The sequence below is a fragment of the Corapipo altera genome, unplaced genomic scaffold, assembly GCF_003945725.1.
Source record: "Corapipo altera isolate COAL_440 unplaced genomic scaffold, ASM394572v1 22b, whole genome shotgun sequence".
Classification (NCBI taxonomy): domain Eukaryota; kingdom Metazoa; phylum Chordata; class Aves; order Passeriformes; family Pipridae; genus Corapipo; species Corapipo altera.
The window spans coordinates 2497088-2515864 of record NW_020884876.1 but is presented as its reverse complement, the minus strand read 5'-3'; the positions used below and the strand labels follow the sequence as shown (position 1 = coordinate 2515864).

General features: G+C 45.4%; 1 protein-coding gene across 1 annotated transcript; it reads right to left on the bottom strand.

Annotated features, from left to right (window-relative positions):
* Positions 1–981: 981 nt before the first annotated feature.
* On the bottom strand, positions 982–1991 carry GSX2 (GS homeobox 2). Its single transcript, XM_027635831.1, has 2 exons — positions 1535–1991; positions 982–1322 (listed from the first exon to the last, which is right to left on the bottom strand). The coding sequence occupies exons 1-2, from the start codon at positions 1989–1991 to the stop codon at positions 982–984; spliced, it is 798 nt and encodes a 265-aa protein (XP_027491632.1).
* Positions 1992–18777: the final 16786 nt, after the last annotated feature.

The following is an 18777-nucleotide window of genomic DNA, read 5'->3' as shown; positions in this document are numbered from 1 at the left end:
CCGCTGCCGGGATCGGCGGTCCTGGGCCAGCGGCAGGCGGGTGTCCCCGACGCTGTGTTGCCGAGCGAGCAGACGGGAGAAAGCTGTCAGTCGCCAGGAGGGCTTGCGTTGGCTCTGGCTGTGAAGGAACACAAAGCTGCTGGGCTCAGAGGACAAGGCTGCATTTGCATTCCGGCTGGAGCGGAGTCCCCCCCCCCCTTCTCTACCTCGCAGCCGGCCCGAGTAGCAGGGGAAGAGAAAACATATTCCTGTTAGTAGCCGATGGCTTTTATTTTTGCTCTTTACGGAGATCTGACACATATACAGCGATGCTTTCACCGTACAAAGGACTGTGAAGAAACGCACCTTGCCCCAGCCAGTCCCCTTCGCTGCTGGGACTGGGTTGGTGCTTGGAGGTGGAGGTGGGTGTGGGGGGATAAGAAGAAAAAATTAAATTCTCGTCTGATCTCATTTATTTAAATAAATATAAATATAATTTGTATATAAAACTATTCACAGACAAACAGCCGTTCCAAACCCAAACGACCAATCTTTATGTCTTTTCTTATTTTTGTTAAGAAGTCCGCCCAGAAAGTTCTCTACAGGTTTTAGTTTGCTTTTCAGTTTTTGATGCCTCGCTTATCAGTTCCAAATGCGTTTGTTTTTTGCCTTTAAATTGCTTGGGGGCAGATGGAAGAAGGCACCCTGGGCCATGCGAGTCTTGTCCCATGTTACATGTTAGGAAGAGCAGGTGCTCTGTCCTGGGGTTACATAAATAACGTTTTAGTTGAACTCTCACGACTAAAACATTTACATTCCGAAAATATATTTATATATCTCTTTCTATTACTGCAAAGGGATGATAGTTAATCTCCCTGGCGAGGGCCAGGGAGGGCAGGTTAGCGGGCTGCCGTCCCTGGGCAGAGGTGCCAGGTGAGCCGCCGTGCCGCCACCCCGCTCCGGGCTGGGACCCGGCGGCGGCAGCGGAACTCCGAGCCGGGCTCATAACGGGGAGACCTCTTTATCCTCTGTAGCCGACGAGGGGGATAGAGACTCTTCGTCCTCCGACCGGGGGTAATGCCCCTGGCTGGTGCTGCACTTGCAGCCCCCGTGCGAGTTTCGCTGGGTGCCTTTGCCTTCTTTCTTGTGCTTCACCCTCCTGTTTTGGAACCAGATTTTCACTTGCTTCTCGGACAGGTTCAGGTACGTGGCTATCTCGATCCTCCGCAGCCGGGACAGGTACATGTTGGAGGAGAATTCCCTCTCCAACTCCAAGAGCTGAGTGCTGGTAAAAGCTGTCCTCATACGCTTCCCGTTTTGAATTTGGCTGGATTCGGACCCTCCTGGATGGGAGAGAAGCGCGAACTTCAGCGTGACGGGGAAAGGGGGAAAGGGGAAGAGGGAGAGAGAGAGAAAGAGAGAGAGAGAGGGAGAAAGAGAGAGAGAAGGAAAAAAAGACATTCTCCCTCAGCTTTCCGACCAGGGGCAGCCGCTTTCTCTCGGGGGACCCCCTTCTCCCACTGCCCCCCTTCCCCGGCGGCCGCAGGGCTCCTACCCATGCCGAGGCAGTGAAACCTCCGGGGGTCGCTGACGCTGTAGGTGGTGGCGGCGCAGGCAGGTGGATGATGCGTAGGGTGTCCCAGGGCTGCGGCGGCGGGCACCGAGGCGGCGGGCGGCGGGTGCTGCGGCGGGTGGTGAGCGTGGCCGGTCCGCGGGCAGCACTGGGCCTCGCCTGCGGCGGTGGGGAACTGGCTCTTGAGCAGAGGGATGGCCCCGCCGCCGCCGCTGCCGCCACGGGAGGAGTGCAGGTGCGAGGTGACACAGAGCGGGCACACGCAGAAGGCGCCGCTCTTTCGGGACGGGCAGCCCGGGCCCGACACCGACATGACGAGGGGAGAAGGCATGCTGAGAGGGATGAAGAAGTCCTGGCCATGATGATGCTCAGGTAGGGACGGAGCCGGCCTCGAGGAGTCTTTGATGATTAAGGAGTCGACGTAGAAGGAGCGGGACATTGCGGAGGGCTGCGAGGCCGGGGAGGGTTCTCCGAAAGTCGGGATTTTCCTGCTTGGCCAAGTTGCCACTGAAGTCCTGGCGAGTCGAGAAGGTGCTTATGTTTGAGAGCTGAACAAAAGGGTCCCTGGAGAGGGCTGGTCTTAAAGTTCCCCCGCCTGGATCCCCTGCGCCGGGGTTTTATATCAACTATTTAAACACGTGATGGCTGAAAGCCTCGCAGATCTAAATCTCCCCGGGTTCCCAGGCCGGCAGGAGAGGCTGTCGGGGGGGGGGGGGGGGGCTAGTGCTAGGGGGGTGGCAAAGTGTGCGTGTTTGCTCGTTGCCCGATGACTTCACTCCTTCGCCTCCGCCTCAGATAAGTTATAGCAGCAGAGAAAGAGGGGAGGGGGCGGCTGCCCCACGGCCGCGTTACACGTCGCGGTCCCAGGCATATCCCCCTCTCGACAAACCCAGAGTGCTGGGGTTTTGCCCGAGAAGAATGCTCCTTTCCTTCTCCAGGAGGGAACAAGAGGTGAGAACAGGTGATGCGTTGAAAGACGCGGGTCAACGCCTTCCCACTCACACCCAGTCAAGTAACACTCAAGGAGCCGTGGATCCCACGGAAGTCTGGGACCAACACCTTTCTCCAGTCTGGTCCACTCTCTGCGCTCAAGACTCCTTCAGGAGGCCCTTTCCGCATCAGAGGAGCCAGGGGACATGGATATAAAGTTAGGGATGGCGCGCATTAGTGTGTCTGCACATACATATGCATGTCGGGTGGGTTGAGTGGTTTTGGGTTTGTTTTTTCCCCTCGCCCTTTTCACCCCGAGTGAATCTTGTCAAATTGGCAATTACTGCAACGGACAAAGTCTTCAAATATCTGGACACTTCTCAGCCAAATGGTATCAAAACGGAAAACTTCCAAATTAACTTCCCCGCCCGCTCCAGGACCGCAGTGCGCAGCGCTAATGAAAAGCGAACATGTCAGGGAGGGATTCTTTGATCTCCACCAAGTTTGCTGAAGCAATCACTCAAAGTAAAATTGGATAAACAGCTAAATACGGTCGGTGGCTCCGAAGCATTTCAGAGTGCATTAAAAAGCCAAGGTATTCGCAGATTTTCCAGTGACCTGTTTTATGAGAGTTTAAGAAGACACTTGTCATTAATAGAAGGGCGATCGTATTCTTCTTTGGCAGAAGCGAAGCGCCCGTTAAAACCGAGTGCGAATCCCATCCCATTTGACACGGGAAAGGGACGCGACAATTGTACTCTAAAGCAGAAAACACAGATTACGCCTGATTACCAGAGGCTGAGCATAGTCTCGGGAGTGCAGCAATAGCCGAAACGTGGTCAGAAGCCGTTGTCGTGAGCAAGGGCCGGGTCGGACCACGGACATCCTATCAGCCCTCCCGCACATCCACTCTCCCGCTGTTAAAACCCAGCAAAATAAAACCGCCTTCTTGGTGGAGCCGGCATTTCGGCGCTCGAGACCTGGGATGCTCGGAGGTGCAACTCGAGCCTTGCTAAGAGAAGGGCCAGGTCTCGTCCTGCTGTGCTGTCCCGTCCCCAACCTGCCACAGGACAGTACCACTGTGCGGGCCCCTCTCAGCAGGGGCCGGCTCTCCCCCAGCCCTGCTCGCCTTTCCCCCCCTTCCCCCTCCTCCCCGAGCATTGCACGATGCAACAGCGTTTTTAGGGACACTCCACACTCAGCAATCTGAGGATTTATGGATGGCAATTAAAGTTTTATGAATTGCAGCTGAGGCTGGTTATGAAGCTATTTGAATGTGATTAGAATTCAATTAGAAAGTGTTTACCGGCCGGCGGGGGCTCCGGAGTGTAAACAGGCAGTTATTCCAGCAATGCGCTAATCCCGCGTCTTGTGACAACAATTAGGGGCTCGCGGGGTTTAGGCCGGTCGGCTCCGACCTCACCTACTTTTCCCCAAACCGCTGTCGAGGGCCCAGCCGAGGCCCCGGAGCCGTCAGACCCCAGAGCTCCAGGAATTGCTGCCCGCGCCGCCGACGAGGCCCTGGGATCGGCGGCCCCGGGATACACGGGGGCTCTGCCTCCTGAGCTCCGGTGGGGCCGGTGAGATGCTAGGGACTTTTTTGTCTGGCTCCTCCCGTTTGAAACACAACTTACCTGGAGAAGATTTGAGTTAATATCTGCATTTTATTTTATTTTTATTTTATTCATTTCTTATTTTCCTTTAAGAGAGGCTATTCTGGAAAATGATAATAATAACAACAATAATAATATAACCTCAAACGTCAGTGGAAAAAGCTGTCTGCAGTGATGGAGTGGATCTGGGGAAGGGGTTGTCGTAAGGGAAGGCAGACAGAGTAAGAGTCAGATCAAAATTGCAATTTGTAATTGTTATAATAAACCAAGTGCAGTGATAAAAGAGAGCGAGAGAGGGAAAAACACTAAGAAAAAACCACCCTTGAAAGCTAGAGCAAGAAAAGAAGTCATTTGAAAGCAAAGACATCCCAAACCAGGCGGAATGATGCAAGGCGTGCGCCCACATCACATCGGCCTCGTTACAATTTTATTTTTCAATAATTCTGTCCGATAAAATTTCATTGTCCATTAAGTAATCCCCGAAATGAGAGCTCTTATGAGCCTATAATGAGCTCTAATTGCTACGACTGGGAGAGCCACGTGGAAGGATTTAGAAGGTATTAAGCAGTTGGGTACAGAGCACAGGCTGTTACCTAGCCATTACTTTCATAATTCAAGGAGAAAATTAGTCCTTTTAAGGGAAAATCCTTTGATTCCCTTCATTCTGCTCGGGGTGACAGAGTATAGCTTTGTCTGCCTTTAGTTCAAGACAGTGTAACAAATGAGAATGTAACGAAATTGCCCTCTTTTGAAAGTGGAGCAGTTCAAAAAGAACATCAGAGCCGCTCCCCTGGTCCGCCGAGCGCGGGACTGGGTGCTGGTCCCTCTTTTCTTCCAGATGTCTCTAACACCTTTATGTAGAAGAGATTCACGGCTTAAATGACAAAGCAACTCTTTCCCTTCCCTCCCCCAACCCCCGCAGCTCTCGGCAGAAGCAAAAGCCATGCCCGCTCGGCGAAAGCAACGGCTTTTAGGCGCGCATCTCCCCTGAGTTCACGGCAGGAGCTGCTTCCGTGGAAAGCGCCGCAGCCCGGGGGCACGTTTCGACCAGGAAAAAAAAAAAAAGGCCAAAACAGCAACCCCAAAACAACCCCCACAGAGTAGCCGTGGTCGCAAACAGCGCTTGGCAGGATGCACCCCGGGCTGGGGCAGTTTCCGTATGGGAAAGCCCCGCTCAAAAAATAACGCCGTGCGTGGGTAAGCGAGGGGCAGCGGGCTCCTGCGCTATAATCGCGTTTATTCGCTACTCTAACATTGATTTCCTATTACTTTCCAAAGTGATAAGCGATCTTGACGCCGGCTGTTCTGAAGTGAACGCAAGCAAAAGACAGGACTTGCCCCCAGCTCCCATTAAGGAGGTCATTATAAAAGCGTGAACAAGTCTATTAATGTTTTATTGAAAGCGCATCGTTAACTTGTATCCATCCTTTTCTAAAAGTGGCATTGTGATATTGCTGTCTGTGGCACATCTTACCCAATATAGCCCGAGATTTCTCCATTATCTGTAACCAAGCAACACTTTCTGAATACCAAAAATTGAAAAGAACCGCTTAGTCTTCAAGAAAGTCCTCAATAATAGTGGAAAAGAACAAAGATCCAGGAGACAACAAAATGCCACAGGGGTGACTTTTCATGAGCAATTATCTCTCATTAATCAGAAGAACAGCTGCAATATTAATTTTCTCTCTTTCTTCCTCTCTTTTCACAGTCCCCAACATTTGAATAATCATAAATTTTGATTTCATGGAGCAGCAACATTGCCAGCGACTTCGAGACACAAGCTACCTAGGCAGGGCGCACGCTTTGCACATAGCTCTTATTTTAAGGCTGCCAAAGAATAAAGCGAAGAAAAGAAAAGAGGGGAAAAGTTTGGTCTGAGTTGCTTTCCCCCCTCCCTTTGCCTCGGAGCACGGATTAAACCAGCAGCCCCTTCCCTCCACCCCTGCCGCTTTCACTCAGGGAAAGTAACGGGCGAAAGTACCAAGTGTCTGCGCCAGCTTCAAGCGTGGGAGTTTCAACAACCTCGCTGTCCATTTAACTTCCAAACATGAAGCCAAGCGTTGTAGATCTGTCCAAAGAGACAATCTTTGGGCGTAACACGCATTGTGAGACATCAAAAGGCCCTGGCGTTATGCGCACTGAGAAGCGCATTCAGCACGAAGGGTGCAATGCCTGCCTTTTCAGGGGCTCAGCCGCGGATTGTTTAACAAGTGACGTCGCCGCGGCAAGAAAACCACGCTCCTCCAAAGATAAGGATGTAACATTAAATCTCGCTTTTTTGGATTTCAAAGAATCTCATTAAGGCCAAGGGCTGGCGGCTGCCGCGCCTGGGATGGGAGTCGTGCCCCGCGGATGTGACCGCTCAGTGCCGCCTGCCCAGCTCCTCGCTGCCTGGGGAAACAGGGCAGAGCCGAGGCCGAGACCCCACCACCCCTCAAACTCTGCCCATCTCCGGGCACCAATCTTTCTCTCCTCGGCCTCCGGAAGGCAGGGACGCGGAGCCTTCCCCCGGAGACTGGCTCGCAGCCCGGCAGCGGCCAGTGGGCTCACTCAAGAGTTTGAGGGCTGACTGCGGGCTGAGGAGCTTGGAGACCACTTCTTGCCCTTCACCGCAGATGCAGATGCCCTGTGCCCTTCCCTTCTGTGGGAGATTTCCTTTGCTTCCATCCTCTGTCATAAATTATCCCACCTCGACTTGGCATGGCAGCCCCCCCCCCCCCCCCGACTCCGGGAAATCAGGCCGTATCCGAGGAAATGAAGAGATGCCTCTGCAGTCAGGAAGGACAGGCCCCTGGCTGCCCTTCCCGGGACTGCTGAACCCCTCTTGCCCCAGTGCCCTCCTGCACCTCGTGGATCAGGGGTGGTGGAGGGTGGTGGAACATGGAGCTCCAGCTGGAGCGGGAGCGACCACTTCTCTCTAGGAAGAAACCTGCTCCCTCCTTCACCCCCTACACACCCCTTGGAGAGATGATGCTGCTACCACTCCACATTGTTGCTGCTTTTCACAAAGTTACTCTTCCACCCCATCAGCAGGAAATTTCTATGTGAGTCCTTCAGGGCAACTATGATCACTTGCGTTTGAGCGAGTACTTCAAAAAAGCTCCAGCAGCAGCCTTCAGCCTCTCTCTCTTCACAGCCCAAATCTATGCCTTTTGTTTTCACCTGTAGGCCTACAGTGACAACTGTCTTTCACATAATGAACCAGCCAGCAGGCCTAATTCTGCTATCCTTTTTATCTAGAGTGGGAACTTTCATTATTCACTTTGTTAGGTTCTCCCTAAGTCAATCAGGTCTGCACTTAAATATAGGCGTGTAAGCCTTAATTCTCTTCCTCTTCAACCCTCTTAAGAAGAGTGTTAGCTCTTGGATATGTTCCCCTTAGTATCTGGAAGCACTTGTCTGTGCCTTCTTACCACAGTGAAGTCTACAATGTTTTTTCTGCGCTGTCCTACAAGAGATTGTGTGGAGCAGAAAAAGGAGGAAATACCCAGTGAAATTATTACCACAGTCTGGTCTGATATTTCTCTGAGCCTGGCTTTGCCATGTCCTTAGCATTCTTCAGACATGGGGCAACATCAGGCCAGACACTCCAGGTGGTCTGGGCCCTGTTTTCATTAACAAAGAGGTAAAATTGTTAGCTGTTACAAATAAAGTGTATGAGGGAAAGCTGTAGTGGTGTATCTTTAAAGGGGGTAAAATTAAACCCCTACAGCAGCCTCAGTGAAGATTTAAGCTGGGAGATGGAAACCCCAAGGTCATATGAGTTAGAACAAGGATTGAAAATGCTGCTGTGGACTCTAGAACACACCAACCACTTCCAGTTTTGGTTTTACCAAGTGATGTTGCACAAATCAACATGAGAGTGATCCTTTGTGGTAATACAGGCCCCAATGTAACAAAGAACATGAGATTCTGTGTAATACTACACATCTTACTCCATTTCTGTCCTTGAATTTTGATTCTTACGTGTCATGCTTAGGTTAAAAAATTTGGCTTGACGGTGACCAAAAAGCGGTCTTTTGAATTTGCTACCAGAGGAAGTGCCACTTTTTCTAAAGACAGATTAACAGGTACAGACATTAAATGTTGCTTATGAGAAAAAATGAAGATGCCATCAAACATATAATCATATTGTAGGAGCTAACTATTTCACAGCCAGAAAACCATATGAATTTTGAGTTCAATTCATGCAACCTAAAAAATAAAATGGTTATAATTTCTTCCTTTTTCCTGTAATGAAAGTATGGAGGTAGGATAGTTTAAGAACTGTAGAGTGATGAAGGAATTATCTAAAGAGAGATGATTCCAATCCTGAAGACTCAGAAAGCAGAAAGAAATACAGTTATGATGGAGCTCCTCAAGGATAGTCTAAGAAGTAGTTGAACTACTTTGTTTAATTTGATTTCTTGCCACAGTCAATAGGACTTCACTATTCATAGGAAAGAACTGAAGTCAGTACCTGTGAAGACTGGAATGCCACACTGGAAGAACTGCAATGACAAAACCAATATAAGCTGGGAGCTCCAGGGTTGAACTTGACATTGTGACTGAGGAACCTGGACACATTAATCCATATTTATGATACATGATGATGGTATGGTCAAGTGACAGTTATCACAGAGCATAATAGGCAAGGGCATTTCACTAAGGAGATAGAAATACTGTGCATATGGACTCTGAAAGATGCCAATCATGCATGAGGAAACCCATGGAGCTGGTCAAAGTCCTTGACACCGTGCATGGAGAAACCTTGTTTGGGGTAGCAGACACTTTTCCATGTCCATCTCAGAAAAGACTAAATCAGAGCATGTCCAATGAACAGCTTTAGGATTACAGTATCAGAGCAACATGGAACCTTATGAGAAGACTCAGAGAGAGGGGACATGATTGCTGCTTGTACCAGTGAGGTAAATATCCACAAGAGAGAGGAGCTACTCCGTGTAAAGAAGAGTATCACCACAAGAACAAGTGGATATATTCTGGTTGTGTAGAAATTTAGCCTGGAAAAAAAGCAAAAAGACCCTTTTAAGTATGAGAGAAATTAAGTTCTGGAATTCATGATGGGATTTAACAATGTGAATATGAAACACAAATAGTTTAAAGAGAAAACATGACACATTTCTGACTGTTATATAACAGTGCCTGAAGTTACAGGATTTTTTTCTGAAGACACACAGAAACACTGCTTAATAACCATTTTGACATAGTACTGACTTAATTTTTAATTGTCGATTATTTGAGGGAATGTGTTTTCAAAGAAATATGCTGGATTTGTATTCCTGAAAACTAAGGTTCACAGAGCATCTAGAGCATGTCTGGAAGCAGGACTCTACTGCACCCTCCCTGTCCTCTATCCCATACCTTGCATATTCATAGCCTGATTAGTGTTCTGGATACTGCCTCTGTTCCACTAGGAACTGTTGTTTTGTTTGTGGTTTTTTTCTTCCTTTTTATATTTGATGTTAAGAACTGTAACAAAAGCCATATGTACCAAAATGGTCAGGTTTTTTGTGTGTCAGAATAAACATTTGTCTGATTTTCATACAATCTCTAAACCTGTACAAGAAATAAATCTATCCTCTTATTTCTCCAGTTCTCTGTTCACAATATAATCTTAACTTTGCCCAAGCAGCTGTTATGTGAAAACAAATCTCTAATGCCTATAGCTGGAAGCAGCCCTTTATCACATTCATCCTTTTATATGTATTTGTATCATCAATTTAAAATAAAGAAACAAACCCAAAAGTTTCAGGAAGCAGAGTCTCAGTGAAGTACAGGCTAGAGGTAACCTACCTCTTGCTTTCCTATGAAGAAAGCAACATTTTGAAGAACACAATATGAGCATGTCAAAATGAATCTAAAATAAAAGCATTTATTAAACAATACATAAAAAAGTTTTGCATAGCCTGCCTCTTCTTATTTATCATGAATACATTGTCCAACCTTCTATTTGAAGCTTTCACTTTGAAAAATCAGGAACAAAGTAATCTCACATGTTTTATGATCTTGTGTAAGTATATTAGTTTGAAGCTTATTTAGTCCGCTATAATGTTGAGGCTTTGCCAAAATCTAATGGAAAGAGAATGACAAAAGTCTTGAAAATTATTTTATAAAGTTCAGAGCACTACTCTAGGAAAAAAACCAGAACAACACCAAAACAAATTAAAAAAAATTAACCTAAAACAGGATGGAGCCTCTGAAGAAAGAAAAAGTATTAGAACCTAAACTGCCAGAAGATGGTTTGCACAATTTTATTGTGCAAACAAAATATAATTACTATTATACATTGACTAGACAAAAAAACATCAGGCAAAAAGGAGCCCAAACTTTGAAGAGCAGTTCAGACACAAGTATCTCCACTTCAGCAGTCCAGGTTCTCTCTGTTACACTTCAGCTGAGCCAAAGAACTAATATTCCTATTAAAACACCTATGTGTCTAGAATATAATTAACACTACAGTGTTTAAGAGGAATGACTGTCTGCACTCTCAGACATACTAAGACAGACTTGTTACAAGCCAGAAGGTGGAAAGCTTTGGGTAAAATATTACTTTTAGTTCAGAGGCATAAGAATAAGTCTGCAGTTATTCTGAATGGTGCAGTGGGAGTAGAATTTGGCGTGGTGTTTTCAAAGGTTAGTTAAACAAAATATGACCTTCTTCAGGCTAGGGGAACAAAAGAGGTCAGCTCATTCTCCAGAGCTACAAAAGGTCTTTCAAGGATACCAAAGAAATAAAAATAAAAGCCATGATCACACTTCCTAGATGCACACACAGAAACAACACTTGTATGTTAAGGTATTACCCAGTGGAAAAAAAAACCCTGGGAGCTTCCCAGTTGATGAAGAGTCCTGCCAGTAATTTACCCACCATAGAAAAGAGTTACAGATTCAAACAATCAATTTTGTCCAAGGTCTCAAAACAAGAAAATTGTGGAACTAGGATTTGACCCAAAATTTCATATTTTTCATCATCTTGCAGTATATAACAGTGCTTCATAAGGCACCTTGAAGAACTGCAAAGAGTCTGCTGAATCTGATTTTACTTTAATAACTCCTTGGATAAAGGAAGCATAACATAGCTTCCCCATTCCTTTCTGTGTATGGATTTACATAGGTTATTCTCCTGTTTGCAAAGACATTCTGGTACAAGCTGGCCATTGTGTACAAACAGATCATTACCCAAACTTCAGTTCTCTGCTGCAGGTTGGAATTGATACTGTAGTCTCTTTGAGGGGAGGAAACAACTCTACTCATATGTCTCTAACTAGCTGCAATGAATCTGATCATGAAGTGCTTCTGAATCAGGTGTGCAATTCTTTCCTCTGCTGCTGCTTCACAGGCACATCAAGAAACTGTACCATTCCTATGGTGACTGGATAAAGCAGAGATTTTCAGTTTGCTACATCAGGCCAATGCTTAGGGTGAGACTGCTAGCAGCCAGAAATTAACTCAAAGAAGGAACTGAATCCTGAAGAAAGGCAAGTCCTTTCCAATGTCTCTCTTGTTCTGAAAGGAAAGTAAGTTTATTTTTAGGTTGCAGATTATTCCCCTCTCTCATGCTTTACCACAGGGGTTGGAATTGTTATTTGTTCTTTACCTTCCTTAGGGACTTCATGCTCTAGGACTTAATATATTCTACTATAAGTGAATTTTTCATGCTTTAAACAACTTCTCATAATAAGAACAGCTGTTTTTTCATGCTTTGAGGATCATGCCTCATACTATCAGAGAGAAAAAACATCTACTTGGAAGCAGAAAAGACTCTATTTTAAAAGTGTTCAAAAGGAAATAAAATTGATAAGTCTGAAGGAGTCTGGTGCTAGAAATCTCTCTACGCTTATATGTTATAGGAATGAATATGTCAGCTGCCCAAATATTAGCGAATATAAGAGTGTTCAGTGGAAATCTCAATTGTTCATGTTTTGATGAGTTTAAATTAAAGACATCCTTCCCTTTCTATTTAGATCAACATTTGTCACAGTAACTAATGAGGAAGTAATTATAATGTAATTGGTCAGAATAATCTGACAGGCAAAGAATTACATTCTCAATCCTAAAGGACTACATAGTTCTAGCTTTCCAACAGATTGGGTACATGTGGGTGGCATAGTGGAGGTTATTTGCCTTTAAGCAGGATAAAATCTTTTGCAACTTTTATTCTCAAGAAAATATTGACAGAGGCATTGTCTAATTCTCTAAAATATGTTACATGAAGGCATTTCACCTTAATACAGATTTATAAATCTTATTTTAAAAATTTCATCATTTGAAAGCTACTTCTTTTTACAGTGACTTTGAGATTTGCAGTTCAGCCGCAATAGTTAAGTAGTCACTCACTGTTTCTTTAAAATGGTGAGTAAACAGCTTAGTCATTCGGTCATATTTACCAAGAGGAAAACAACTGTCCTCAAGATAAAGATAAAAGATGAGGTATTGAAAGATGGAAAAACCAAGAAAAAAGTTAAAATAAAGACATTAATTTAAAATCCCTGCTGACTTTCAGGGAAGTATGACTCTTCACTTCAATAGCAGCTAGAGGAGGTTTGCATTTGTCATTGGCCTTTTTGGGTTGGGGTTTGTATTGTTGTTTTTTTCTAGAATAGAAGTTGACCACAGCTTTACCCAAGTAACAGCATCTGTATCTCTAACACATCCAGCTGAGGACTCAGCCTGCAGTACTCCTTGATACTGTTTTCAGCACTTCTAACAGATCCTGTTCTCAAAGATGATCTTCAGAAGAAAGGACTGAACATTTTTGTACATTTGCTCTTTTAAAAATATCTCTAAAACCTACTACTTGCCGTTCCCTTTGTATGTTTATATGATTTTGTTTACATTCTGTTTTACTGGACTTTAGCTTTTGTACCCCCAGCACTGAAAAAACCCCATTGATTTCAATGCTAGATTTAACTCAAACGAAATGAAAAACTTTTTTGTGTTTCTGCTTAATTGATTATAGAAAAAAAAAAAACAAACAAAAAACAAAATTAAAAGCAAAACCAAGCAGCAAGGATTCTGCTATATTAGATTCTAGTACTGACAGGAAGTGAAGAAACAAGCAGCCATACATATTTCACATCAGTGAGTCCTACAAGAAAACCAAAACCCAATGTCATGCCTAAAAACAGCCAAGAGTTTATCTTGTCTGTAGGCTGTGTGAAACACAAGTAGGTCTTTAAGTCAAGCATATCACAAATTCTTTATGGATTAAGAGATTCTGCCTTCAGTATCATGTTGTCGTGTGGCCCTTGGAAGAGCAGGACTATCCAAGTGCACCCATCCAGAGTTTTAATAGACTTGAAACTGTAAGAACTCTATTTTTCATTTTTTTATATGTTAAGGGAATTCTGAAAAAGAAGCATCAGCTTTTCTCTTTACATGAAATCTATGACTTCTGTACTGCATTTATGACTTAAAAAGGGTGTCTTTCAGATATATTATTTTCTATATAGAGGTATCTTTTGAACTCTTCTCATTAACCTCACACAATATAGGAAGCTGGACCAAAAGGAGAACAAAATAAATTGCTACACAGAAGGAAAAAGCTAATAAAAATGACATGAATTTGAGATATTAAACATATCTTTTTACTCAATTCTGCATCATAAGTCAGCAACACAACTCTGACTTACTGTAATGGTTTGATGTTAAGACTTTCCTTTGCTTTTTGCACAGAAAATATTGATTAGTTTACCAGTGCTTTTACAGAAATTTTGCAAAATAATGAGTTAATCAGCAAGAAATGACACAATGAAACTGATCAGAGAAAAAAATGCAATCCTGTGACTCTAACAGTAAGTTCTGCTTTGTTATTTGTAGCACCTGTTCCTGTTCCTGCCCACATTTCTACAATATTTTAATCAAAATCTAATTTTTATTTTATTTTATTTTATTTTGTTAAAACTAAAATGGTGGTGGTGACTGATGCCATTAGCAGGAATGTTTACATTATCAGATGCATTTTTCCAAGATTTGTTGAGGTCAATGGGACATTTAAGCAGAACAGAGGAGCCAACGCACAGGTGAGTGGCTCTGTGTCAAGGGAAGGGATTGAGGTGGGAGGAAGTCTTAGGGCAGACCAAGCAAAGCACAGCCTGTTGTGAGTATCCTCGGAGGTTTGCTACAGTCCTGTAGCTTTGCTAAACTCCCCCTGTGGTATCTATTATTTCTATCTTCCCTTCTCTGGCTGCTGTACCATCCTATCCTCCCCTGCTTGCCCTCTTCCCTTGCTATCACCACCTACTCTTGACTTTCTTCTGGCTACCTCTTTTCTCTTAATCTGCTTGTTCTTTAATGCCCTGTTGCATGAAACTGTTTCCTTCAGAAGTCCAACAATGTACTAATTAACAAAGGAAAAGACAGGGAGAAACAAGATGAAGATCTTGGGAGGAATGAGATGAGTGACAACAGAGAAGATGTTAGAGGGAAGCAGGGGAAAGAAGCAATGACAAAGGGAGGGCTGGGAAAGAAGCACACAGGAAAAGGAGAGGTACAAACAATAAAGGAGCGGAAAATAAATAAAGCAGACATCGAAAGAGAGAGGTAACTGGAATAAAGGGCTACACAAAAAAGAAACGTGACAATGATTTAAAGTTCCCTTTAGATTACAGTAGCAGTTCTTACAGAGCAACTCCGAGGACAGCGAGTACCTCAGTCAGAGAGAGCCGGTGCATGGAAGGGAGGCATTGTCAGTGGAGAAAGTGATGACTCACATGATACTTCTTCAAACAGAGGAGAGGCCCACCTTATTCAGTATGTGGTAGAACACCAGCTGCACCAAATGAGTTTACTGGCTGCCTCTAAGAGTGGTCCAGTACTGCTGAGACCAGTGCTGAAGACTTTGAGCATAGCAGGTGCTGCAGAATACATGCTGAAACATCATGGGCAACTCAGCCTAGAAACTTAGCACTTCCATGTCATACCTGCCACAGCTCTTCATCTGTTAAAGGCTACCTCATGCTGAACAGCTCGAAACTGCAGACCGTGGAACTGGCATTTGTTAGGCGAGTAATGTACACCTAATGCAATGAACTAATCAAGGGTCTTGGGACTTTCTTTTTGTCTTATCTCAAATCCATCAAGTCAGATAACCAAGCTTGTCATGCCAAGCAGTACTGCTCCAAGGGCTCAAGTGTGATGTAGGTAAGCCCATCCCTCCAATGTAATTTCCAAGATTTCCAGCATAGTGCTTCACAGTATTAACTCTCATTACCTGCATGCTACTGTGAAATAGGCATCTGAAAACAAACAGGTTACCAAATTAATCTATAGACTGAGCTAGCACAAGGAGGCATAGCTTCACTGAAATCAGTGGGTTTCTCTTGGTTTTGTCAGTATTAAGTTTCAGGAATGTTAGACAGAATGAGTGAGTCATCAGTCCTGTTAAATCCAAATTCTATGTGTGAGACGTTTTAAGAACAGTAACTAGGTAAGAAAAACCACACGTAATCATACTAGTATGAAAGCAGACTATTACTCAGGGGAATTCTGTGTAATTCTGTAGAATTCTGCTATTTGGCAAATGAAACCTGTTACAAGTAGCTCATGACAAAAATATTGTCACACTTTTCCAGTGTAGCAGCAAAAGATGCTGCCTTTTCCTTTACAGTGCAGTGTCATGGATTCTCTCACAACCACACTGCTTCTACCCTGCTTTTACACAGAGCAATAACTACCATCATATCTTTGTATAGTCTCTATTCCTGAAAAGTACACCATGAGGATCTTTATGAATAATGGAGAGCAAGTGGCAATGTAGTCTTCCAGAAAATAAGCTGATCAGTATTATGAATCCAGAGGAGGGCCAAGAAGATGACTGGAGGGATGAGCACCTTTCCATTGAAGACAGGTTGAGAAAGTTGGGGTTTTCAGCTTGGAGAAGGCTCTGGGGAGACCTTACAGCAGTCTTGCAGTAGCTAAAGGCAGCCTACAAGAAGTCTGGAGAGGGACTTTTTACTGGGGCCTGTAGTGACAGAAGGGGGCCTTAAATCAAAACAGGGTAGGTTTAGATCAGATGTTAGGAGGAAATTCTTTACTGTGAAGATGGTGAGGCACTGTAACAGGTTGCCCAGAGAAGTTGTGGATACCCGATCCTTGAAAGTGTTCAAGGCCAGGTTGGATGGGTCTTTGAGCAATCTGGTCTCATGGAAGGTTCCCTGCTCTGTAGCAGGGGGACTGGAACTAGATGATCATTAAGGTCCCTTCCAACCCAATCATTCTATGATTCCATGATATACCATAACAAGACAGGAAAAAAGAACTGCAGGTTTCAGAAGAAAAATGATCTAATGTGAGAAAGAGGTTATTGTAATTAAGATATATGAAGTAAAGTACTAGGAAAGAAAAGGGGAATGTAGAATTCCCTTCACACTGATGAAAGCGGACAAGGGGAGGGCTACAGATGTCATTTATCCGGACTTTTAAAGCCTTTGACATGGTTCCCCATGATATCCTTCTCTTTAAATTGGAGACAGGTGAATTTAAGGGGTGGACTGTTAGACGTATAAGAAAGTGGGTGGATGGTCGCATTCAGAGGGTAGTGGTCAATGGCTCAGAGTCCTGATGGACATCAGTGACAAGTGATGTCCCTCAGGCATCCTTATGGGAACCACTGTTATTTAATATCTTCATTAATTACATAGATGAAGGGTTTGAGTGCACCCTTGGCAAACTTGCAGGTGACACGAAGGTGAGTGGTGTGGTTGCCGCACCTGAAGGACAGGATGCCATCCAGAGGGACCCGGACAAGTTCGAGAAGCGGGCCCATGGGAATCTCACGAGGTTTAACAAGACCAAGTACGAAGTGCTGCACCTGGGCCTGGGCAACCCCCGGTACCAACACAGGCTGGGACATGAATGGATTGAGAGCAGCCCTGACAAGAAGGACTTGAGGGTGCTGGTGGATGAGAGGCTGGATGTGACCCAGCAATGTGCACTTGCAGCCCAGAAAACCAATTGTATCCTGGGCTGCATCAAAAGCAGTGGAGGCAGCAGGTCCAGGGAGGTGATTCTGCCCTACTATTCCAGTCTTGTGAGAATCTGCCTGCAGTGCTGCATCCATGTCTGGGGTCCCCAGCACAGGAAGGACACTGAGGTGTTGGAACAAGTCCAGAGGAGGGCCGTTAAGTTGATTAGAGGGATGGAGCACCTCTGCTGCAAGGAAAGACCGAGAGAATTGGGACTGTTCAGGCTGGAGAAAAGAAGGCTTAGGGGTGTCCTAATTGCAGCCTTCCAATACCTAAAGGAGGCCTACAAAAAAGATGGAGAGGGACTTTCTACAAGGACATGTAGTTATAGGACAAGTAGGAATGGCTTTAATCTGAAAGAGGGTAGGTTTAGATTAGATATTGAGAGAAAATTCTTTACTGTGAGAGTGGTGAGACATTTGCCTGGTTTTTTGACGGTTTGGGTCTGAATCCTCTGACATTATACATTAAATACTGCTTCAAGCATATGATCCACTAGTCAACTCTGTAAAATAAAAAAAATTGCTCTCCCTTTTTAAAATGTTTTCCTGCTACTACTAAATCCCCTGTCAGCACTGCCTTCTGCTGTTGTTACAACAGCTGACGGCCTACTTGTTGCTAAGGCCATTACGCTCACTCTGGCTTTCCAGGTTTTAAGTTTTGGTTTTGACAAATAACAAAACTGGAGAGAGAGAACAAAAGTCTCCACCATTTTTAGGGTTTTCTGGTTAGCTTTCATCTATGTAGTCCTAAAGGGGCTGTTCCTCTGCAATTCCATTGTTCATTGCACTCCATGCAAACAGTGGCCTTGGCATGGTGCCTACCATGGAGGGCTGCAAGGCTGCTGCAGGAATGGCAGATGGAGGCACTGACAGCATCAAGGGACATGCAGACACCTGGTCCCAGACCTTGAGTGAGCAGACTGGCCTTGGCAAGGGCCACTTACTTCCTTCACATTCCCCTCCACTAGGTCAGAGGGCCCAACGGGCAATCCCTTAGCTCACAGCAGGTGTCCAAAGTCCTTGGTTGACTTCATGGAGGCCCAAAAAGGGGCTAAACCCTTGTGCTCTTGTGGCCAAGAAGGCCAATGGTATCCTGGGATGCATTAAGAAGAGCACTGCCAGCAGGCTGAGGGAGGTGATCCTGCCCCTCTGCTCAACCCTGAAGGCCCCATCTGTGGAGAGCTGTGTCCAGTTCTGGGCTCCTCAGGACAAGACAGACATGGAGCTCCTGGAGTTGGTCCAGTGGAGGGTGACAAAGATGATTAAGGTATTGGAGCATCTCTCTTATGAGAAAAGAGAGAGGTGGGCCTGTTCAGCCTTGAGAAGAGATAGGAGAGGGGACCTCATCGATGTCTGTAAGTGGTTGAAGGGAGGGTGTCAAGAGTCTGCTCGGTGGCGCCAAGAAACAGGACAAGAGGCAACGGGAGAACCCAATGCACAGGAAGTTCCACCTGAATACAAGGAGGAACTTCTTTACTGTGCGGGTAACAATCACTGGAACAGATTGCCCGGAAAGGTTGTGGAGTCTCCCTCACATTCAACTACCATCTCGATGCAATCCTGCTCTAGGATGACCCTGCTTGAGCAGGAGGTTGGACCAGATGACCCGCTGGGCTCCCTTCCAACCCGACCCACTTTGCGAGTCTGTGAAACTCGACCAACGCAAATCCCCGGGGCCGAGGACCCCCCCCCGCCCTTCACGGACGCCCCGCCCC